The 9,055-nt window shown below is 38.9% G+C and overlaps 1 protein-coding gene across 1 annotated transcript; it reads right to left on the reverse strand.

Annotated features, from left to right (window-relative positions):
- Positions 1 to 798: 798 nt before the first annotated feature.
- Positions 799 to 4,032, reverse strand: zgc:92313 (uncharacterized protein LOC436869 homolog). Its single transcript, XM_063481840.1, is given in 7 exon segments — positions 799 to 869; positions 2,054 to 2,324; positions 2,510 to 2,670; positions 2,906 to 3,177; positions 3,496 to 3,575; positions 3,669 to 3,781; positions 3,987 to 4,032. Coding segments are annotated over 7 exon segments (1,014 nt in total).
- Between the last annotated feature and the right edge of the window lie 5,023 nt (positions 4,033 to 9,055).

A 9,055-nucleotide genomic window follows, 5' to 3' on the forward strand; every position in this document is an offset into this window, starting at 1 on the left:
CTCTGTGTGATCTACTATAAATGTCGACAAGGCCATTTGAAAATTATTTTAATATCCTTTACAAAAATAATCTAATTAATGTGCCAACAATTTTTTTCTTGATCAAGTTTAAAGTACTTACCAAAGAACAGCTGTGTATTGGAATCGATATGGGGCCCTTGAAGATTTAATCCATACACGTATCAACGGGAACATTGTTATGTTAAACCGCTTGTTGATGTAGATATCTAATGAGCAAATCGCATGGCAGCAACTCAAATGCATTTAGGCATGTATGCGTGGTAAAGACAACCTGCTGAAGTTTAAACTGAGCACCAGACTCGGGAAGAAAGGTGATTTAGGTGACTTTGAACGTGGCATGGCCGTCAAAAACTACTGATCTACTGGGATTTTTCTTCAGTTTAGAGAGAATGGTCGGCAGAAGAGAAAGTCCAGTGAGCAGCAGGTTCTAAGGGAAGACAATGGCAAAGGAGAATGGCCTGACTGCTTCGAGTGAACAGAAAAGCAACAGTAATTAAAATTGCACAACAGACTGAACCTTGAAGTAAATGGGCTACTGCAGCAGCACATCATGTAACAACAAAAAGCTGAAACTACAGTTTTCATAGGCTCACCAAAATTGGACAATAGAAGATTAGAAAAATGTTGCCTGGTCTGTATTTGAATGGTAAAGTCAGAATTTGGTATTTAAAAAGCACATAAAAGACTGGATTCATCCTTTTTAATCAAAGGTTTAGACTGGTGGTGGAATAACCTTGTGTGATTATCTTAACACACTTGGTGCACTTTAGTACTGAACTACAGCTTGCTGTTGTTCCCTTCATGACCACAACGTACCGTCTTCTGGTGGTTGCTTCCAGCAGGACAATCTGCCAAGTCACAAAGCTCAAATCACACTGGTTTGTTGACCATGAGTTCACTGTACCCAAATCGCCTCCACAGTCATCAGATCGCAATCCAAAAGAGCACCATTGTGTTGGAACAGAAGTTTCTCATTGCTGTGCAGCCGACAAATCTGAAGCAACTGTGATGCCATTCTGTCAACATGGACCAAACTGTGAAGAATGTTTCCAAGACCTTGTTGAATCTGTGACCTGAAAAATGAAGGCAGTGCTGATGGAAAGATGAGGTCCAACCTTGTAACTTGTAACTAATAAACTGGCCAGTGATGAGGTTGGGCGATTGGACGAATATATCGACTATCGTCGATTGTTTTTACAAGACCTATTTATTTATTTATTTGCCCATGAGTAAGTTTGTTAATAATTTTGGGTGAAGCTAATAGAAGCAGTCAACAGAAAAAAAATAAAAATAATAGCGCTGTTTTAACAACACCCTCTTTTAGCTGCGAGCAAATGCACCCTCCTCAGAGTGCGCCCAAATGCAGCAGCGATTCATTTACTCAGACTCATAACAGAAAGAAAGAAAGGCAGTAGTCTATGTTCAAAAAAAAAAACATTTAAATAAAAAACCAAAACAATGGTCGGGAGGGAAACAAAGCGAAACTACCTCCTTTTTTGCAATACAACTGTGTTTACAGACTGTTCCAGTGTTTATCTGTCTTACACATTCGACCAAACAACAAATACAAAATTAAAAAGTTAAAAATCAAAATGTCTCTTACAGCGAACATAAAAAGAAAATCTCTGTGATTACATTGCTCCACCCATCAAAAAGTATGCGCATATGTCGCCAGTCGTCGGTTATTGGACTGACGATTGTCAGTTGGAAAATTTTTACATGTCGCCCAACCTTAGCCAGTGACTGTATAAACTGATGCAAACACAAAGATGAAGAGAGCACCAAGTTGACTTCAGGTATCAAATCCACAATTTATTTCAAATACAAAAGATAATCTTTACTCATTTGATTTAAAATACAACCTTCTCAAAACTACTTTGAATACTCTGAATCAATACTGACAGCTCAGCATATAGAAGACATCAGTTTGTCATCATTTGCATGTCAGATACAAAGTAAAATATTTTGATTGTGAATAATCTGAACCACCTATACTTGTTACAATCAGTTTTGCGAATTCCGATTGCTTTACATCTTTCAGAGTCTCATTTCTGAAGTAGCATCAGTAGAGCGATCACACAGCTGAACAACACAACAAGAGCCCCCGCACACTTGTTTTGATTAGCATGGCCATAGAGTTGAATCTCCGGTATTGTGCTTCTAATGAAGTCTGAGTAGCTGATCAGTCTGGCATACACACCTGGCTTGTTTGCGTTAGCACAGCCAGTTCCAAAGCTCACCACCCCAGCCTGAACCCAGGACCCGTTTACCATCTGACAAACAAGAGGCCCTCCTGAATCACCCTGAGAAGGGGGGGGGGAGAATCCAAAAGATTAATTCAGTAGTGCTTAAACAGAAGACTGCTCAAAGTAGAGATTAGGTGACTACAGGAAAAAAAAAAAGAAAAAGGAGGTAATCCAAAATATTTTCAATGCCACTTCTTGTTTTGTTAATGTAAACACAGCACAAACAGCTGATCCAACAGTACCTGGCAGGAGTCCTTGCCGCCCTCCTGGTATCCAGCACAGATCATGTCATACAAGATGTCCACCTGCTCCGTCGGGTCTGTTTGGTACATCTCCTGACATGAACTCTGGGAGATGATTGGCACCTGCACTTTCTGCAGAGTCCCGACTCCTGGCAGAGGGACTGAGGGGAATACGAGGACAGAGGATGAAGAACAAAAAGGATGGCGAGTGTTTGTGTCCAGTATAAATATAAAGCCTCGATCACAAAGATGAGCAAGTGTACGCATGATGCACTAAGGCCACAGGGATGAAATGTTATACACTTCTAAAATAATAGGTATCTGGTGATAAAAATGCTGTCCAAAAGTCATATGTATGCATGCAATGAATAAAGTGATGAATTTAGAAAGCCTTACCATTATCCCTGATGTTCCCCCAGCCAGTGACAGTACACATCATGCCACTTGGGAACAGGGTGTCAGAGGTGGGTAAGCATACAGGACTGACATAATCTGACCAGGTAACGGGGCTGGCCAGTTCCACCAGCGCCACATCCTTTCCACTGTAAGGGTCAGTATAACCAGATGGCACCACGACCCGTTTCACTTTATGTGAGGACTCGTATGGATTGAAGCTATTCTGCTGGTAGCGACCAACATAGAGGGTGTAAGAACTAACATCAGACGGACTGGGGGGAAAAAAGAGAGACAATGAATGAAAGGCTAAACATTTACTTTACAAGCAGGTGTTCCCTGAAGTGAGGACTGGTGAAAACAGACACTTTAAAAAGTAGCAGTTCTGGATTTAGGCTTCACAATTTTTGTCTATAAGATGGTTTTTGTATGCAAGAATGCTACATGTGGGTGAAAAACAACAACAACAACAAAATCAAGCATGATGTGTTTTTAATGTCATTCTTTTTCAACAAATGAGAGGACACAAGAAAGACTTCCAAAAAAAAGAAGAAGAAGAAACAGGCCCCTTTCTAAGAGGAAAGTGTTCTTACTTGGGGAAACAATGTGCTGCAGATAGAACCCAGTTTTCCGTGATCAGAGAGCCTCCACAGATATGACCATCAGGGTGTTTCTGTAACCAATGAGGATTTAGTGAGCAGAGTAATTAAAATATACACTTTACAATTTAATACATGAAAATCTACTAAAGTTCCCAAGGCCTCACCTGTACATCCACCTGCCACGGCCACTCGCCTACTGACGAATCCAGCCCGCCCACAATTCTGTCCTTCATTAATGGTGGTCGTCCACATTCTTGGGCGTTAGAAGCCAAAATACCTAGAGGAGGGAAAGTAGGTACACCACGGTAGCTGGACTTTATTTACTTTTTTTAAAAAAATTTTAATTAATGTTACTTAAAAAAGAAGAAGAAGAAGAAGAAGAAAAGAAAATGACAGACTTCCTCAGCCAAGAACAGACAGCAGATATTTTTCAGGTGGGGAAGAAAAAAAATGGCGAGGGAAGCTAACGGGAACCCACTCACCTGTTATGAACCAGAAAACAGCAGTTAATCTCGGTTTCACTAACATGATTCGATGTTTTCTATCACAAATGTAGTTATCTCTCAATTATAAAACGCTGTAAATATGTCCCAGCGTCCTTTATCATTAATCAGAGTCTCCAGCAGCGCAGTTAAGTCTTTAAAAAAAAATTACATCTCCTTTTTTAAAGTCGCCCTCCCTGCTTAACGGCGTCGAAAAAAACAATCATAGGTTTCAGGTTTTACTAGTATCGGTGAGATTCTGAGTATCCGCTTTGCGCCTAATCGTCTGCCTACCTGTGTGCTCACCTACAGCCAACCGAAAGTCTTGCTCTGCCCCCCGAATCCGCCGGAACCAATAACGTTTACCGAATGGAAAACCCAACCAATCAGATTGTCCACCCCTCATTTAGTTACAGGTATCAGGTTTTTTTTCTTCTTCTGCTTATTAAAGGTCTTCTTTGCATACCAAGAAATTTGAGTTTGTGTTTACATTTTGCCTGTTGATGAAAGCCTGTTTGGGATGAATGCACTTTTGTGTTTCACTTCTGTATTTACTGGTAAAGAGGAGCAAGACTACTCCACTACTTGGTATCTGTTTTATTTGAGTTAATGTAATGTGAGCTGTGCTTTAATGTTCTTGCTATATATCCAGCTGCATTAGTATGAGTTGGTTGTGTACTGTTTAGTAAAAAATAACCGGTTTAATCTCATTTTAATGTTATAATATAATATTCTTTTTATTCATACAAATTTACAGTTTCATATTCACACCTCAAAACTTTTCAAGAACTCCGAACATCACCATTGAGGCACATTTAATGCTAAAAGGTTATTAGACCACCTCTCAATAAAACATAAAAACACAAATATTGAAGAAATCTGTCAAAATCTAGTTTAAAACTATAAATTATATTGTTATTTTTTAGGCATCTGTCTATACTCATTCAAATTTGTAAATTTGAAAATTCATGGCTAAAAAAAATAATCATAGTTTAGCACTAAAAATATAATTTCATTTAAAGAGCCTGTAGACACTGGTGCTCTTTTTCCATTAGAAAAAAATAGAAAAAAAATATTTTGGTAATGACCAGTACTATTAATTTAGGGCAGCAGTGGTATAAATGTTGCGTTGGGCAGTGGTCTAATCTGCCTCTGCATTAACATTGTGCGTAGGAATTAATAAGCCTTTCATTTGAACCCAGTATTGTTATGCCTATAAACACTCCATGGGACTGTTAGCAAAGTTAACCATAAAATATTTTAATGACTCATTTTATAAAACTGACAATATTGCACACATTCTAAAAAGCCCCTGTGTGATTCAGCTACACCTATATTGCCCTCATGCTTTTATTATGTGTTTGTAGATCAAAAGGATCATAGTCCATATCTGCTTAACAGGTGTGCAAGGGACACACAACCAGGGTCAAGCATGCACTAAATTGGACACACAGTCTTTCTGTTGTTTCCCCCATAACATTATTAGAGGATTACGTCTTATTGTCAAACTTGTAAACATCACCTCAGCTGATTTTGTTTTTACATGTTGGCCACACATGTGGTCTGTGGTAATCCTATTTTTCTTTACATGACACCAAATGTTTATTCCTTCTGTCTGTCTATAAAGCTGTCTGTCTTTCTCTCTTTTTTGCCTTTCTCTTTTTCCTCTCTTCCCTGCCTGTGTCTCTCCCTCCCTCCCTCCCTCCCTGCCCCAGGCAGTGTGTCTAGTTTCACAGAGCAATTGAAGGTGACAGGGACAGAGAGAGAGGGAGAGGGAGGGAGGGACAGAGGGAGGACACATCACAGTATCGCCCGAGGCTACACAACAGTAGAGGAAGAGCGAGAGATGGAGGGACAAAGAGAAAAGAGAGGGGAGACTCACGAAAGTACTCATAGGGAATTCCATACGCAGGTAATGGGAAAATAAAGTTACACAAACACAAAAAGAAAAGAGTTGAAATGAGTGCGTGTGAGTGTGTTCCTCACTTGTGTTTGCCTCCAGGACACCTGATATCCCCCCTTTTTTTTTTTTTTTACCACTAACAGGCTCTTTTTTTCTGTCTTTCCTTTTTTTTTTGAGCACGAGCCATTCCTCTCTGCTCCTCTCACTCATAATATATGAACGCATTATTGGATCCAGTCAGTAAGAGCAATTATAATGCACTCCCGTTTGTTTTTATTTTAACAACTTGATGAATATTTGTCGTGGCATTGTAACCATGGTGACTGCCTCCACCTCCACTGCCCCCACCCCTTCCCTCCCCTCCCGGCCCATTCCACCTCCCCTTCCCCATCCCCCCTTCAGCGCTGAAAAAGCAAGGGATGGCGAGAGAGAGAGGGAGAGAGAGAGAGAGCGGGAGAGAGAGGTGACAGGAATGAACTAACAAGATGCACTAAAAAAATGCATGTCCCGGAGCTACATGAATCTTTGCAGTGAAGCACGCGCCGTCACACACACGCACAGAGACTCACACACACACACACACACACACACACACACACACACACACACACACACACACACACACACACACACACACACACACACACATTACTGCAGTCGGCACATAGGGATCACATAGGTTAAGCCACATTCCAACAACTGGAACACAATAAGATGCAACAATGATTTCAGAATACAGGAAAAAAACAAAAGGTTAACAGGCTAAAAAAAAAAAAAAGACAAGAGGGTGGGGCAAAATGTGTGTGTGTGTGTAATGTGTTAATGTTATATTTTTGGGTCCAGTTTTAAATCAGCTGAGCAGTTTTTGTTACTCAACACTCTTTCACTTATCCCCTGATTTCTGTATTCACTATTAGTATTTTTTATTAGTACATTTTTAGGAAGTTCTTTTTCATTTTTTTTTTTGGTTTTTTTTTGCACAAGCTCTACAGTTTGGTTCCCCTTGTTCTCCTATTACAGTAAAATGACTTCCTCTGAAAATTATTATTTTACATGAAACATGTGATAAACATGCTTGTTCTGTATAGGATTGCCCAAAAGCTTAACCATGCACCGATTTAACTTCTTAACAGCACATAAAGTAGCTTAAACCAACTAAAGATTCAAAGTGCTTATTGTCATGTGTGCAAAGAAAAGCATTTCTCTGTACAATGAAATTCTTTCTCTGCTGTCCACACACAGATGCCGGTTAATATGTACAAATAGATAAAATACAAATAGTATGAATAAATAAATGGAGACAAAAAATGAAGTATTAAATAGATTTATGAAATAGCATGAAATAGATAAAGTCTCATTTGAATCAACTGTAAAAAGCTTTTTTAAAACAATGTAATCACACAATATGCATGTATGAGTAGCTGTGAAATTTATCTATTCTGTATTATAAAAACTAATATCTGTGCTTAAAGTACGTCATACTGTTTTTCCTGTCAGGGTGAGCGTTTGTTTTAAGAAGTATTCAATATTTTTTTCTTAATTAAAGTGTCTAAACGTTTCTTCCACCACTGTTCTTCCTTGTTTTTTTACCTTTGAACTTGTCAAGTCTTTTTCTTTTCTCCGAGGCACGTCTTGGAGGAAAGTAACAGAGAAAGAGGGAGGTGCAGGGAGGGGGGCTTGGATGAAGCAATGGGGGCAGCGGCGAAAGAATAGCAGAGTATGAAAGAGAGAGGGAGCGACAGAGAGAAAGGGAGCGCAAAGTCTTGTCAACCGGAAATAAAACAAGCTGGCACCCTCCCCATCCCCAAGCCCCTACACCCACCCCAAAGTCACATACTTCTTCTTCACTCTCTCCATCTCTCTCCTCTGCCTCTCTGCTCCCATCTTTCATCGCTCTCTTCTCCTTTCTTCCGTTGCAAAGAGATATATTTAAACCCTGGTTCTTCTCTGTTCTCGGGCTTCGACTCTACCGTGTACCGTCATACCTGCGTCATTACTTACACCTAAACTCAGACCTTGTGTGTCTATCGCCAAGGGTTTCAGTATGGTGCTCCTTTAACCCACTGTGGGGCCACACGCTGCCTTTGTTCATTGTCCCATAGCTGTAAGCTCTGCGTGTTATAGCAGAGGAACAATACCTCTGTGGTCAGGGAACAATACCTGGGTGTTCTCACAAAAGCTGGAATTCAAACCACCTGGCCATCTGCAGCATCTAAACAGGCCTGAAACACCAGTGTAAAGATTTAAAAACTCTGGTTGTGTGATATCAAATAGCTGCTTTAGAAAACTGACTGTAGAGCTGGACTCAGTTAGTTATTTAGATCACAGGCAGGTAAAACAAACCAGAAATTATTTGATCCTACAAATCCTACAAATGATAATGCAGGCGAGTCGCCGCTGTAGGCCAAAGTAAAAGATAATTAAATGAATAAATTAGTGAATGGTTTTGTTAAATAGCATTTTAACTTGCTTTATAGCGTGACATGTTTATGTTCTAAAAATACATTATCATAAAACTATGACATTTTTGTCTTAAAAAGAAAATTTCATAGTTTTATAAAATGATAAAATGATAAAATGACGAATGAATATACAGATCATTTAATACAGACTATCCGTTGTTTTAATTCAGATTTCCAGAAAAAAACAAATGTACATTTATCCCAAAGGTTTAAATATCAGTGAATAAATAAATAATAATGAGCTTAATAATAATAGCTAAAATAGCGTATTTATAGGTTGCAAATGAACTTTTTTCCTTAATAATATCTGGTCATACAGAATATTTTTGTATCTAATGAGATTTGTAGTAAAATGACTGCTCATCCTTCCTCAATCCAGCTTCTTAGACAAGCTGGAAGAAAATAAAATGTAATGTTAACCTTAATATTACACAATATAGACAGAAACATTTTGCTTGCTTACTTGTTATATTTATGTTTTTTTAAATTAAGTAACACGCTTCACATATTTTCAGTAGTTCAAATTGATGACTCTGTATTAAAGTATGTATTATTAAGCCTAATGGCCCTAACACCTGTCCCTAAGTAATTTCGTTGCATACATTAATTCACATCATTTTCACGATGATGTAAAGTCTTATTTCCTAACAATCATCATGATTCCCAATTATCTTGTAGTCACTGAATCTTCTCATGCCTACAAG

This window comes from Pelmatolapia mariae, linkage group LG8, assembly GCF_036321145.2.
Source record: "Pelmatolapia mariae isolate MD_Pm_ZW linkage group LG8, Pm_UMD_F_2, whole genome shotgun sequence".
NCBI classification, from domain to species: Eukaryota; Metazoa; Chordata; class Actinopteri; order Cichliformes; family Cichlidae; genus Pelmatolapia; species Pelmatolapia mariae.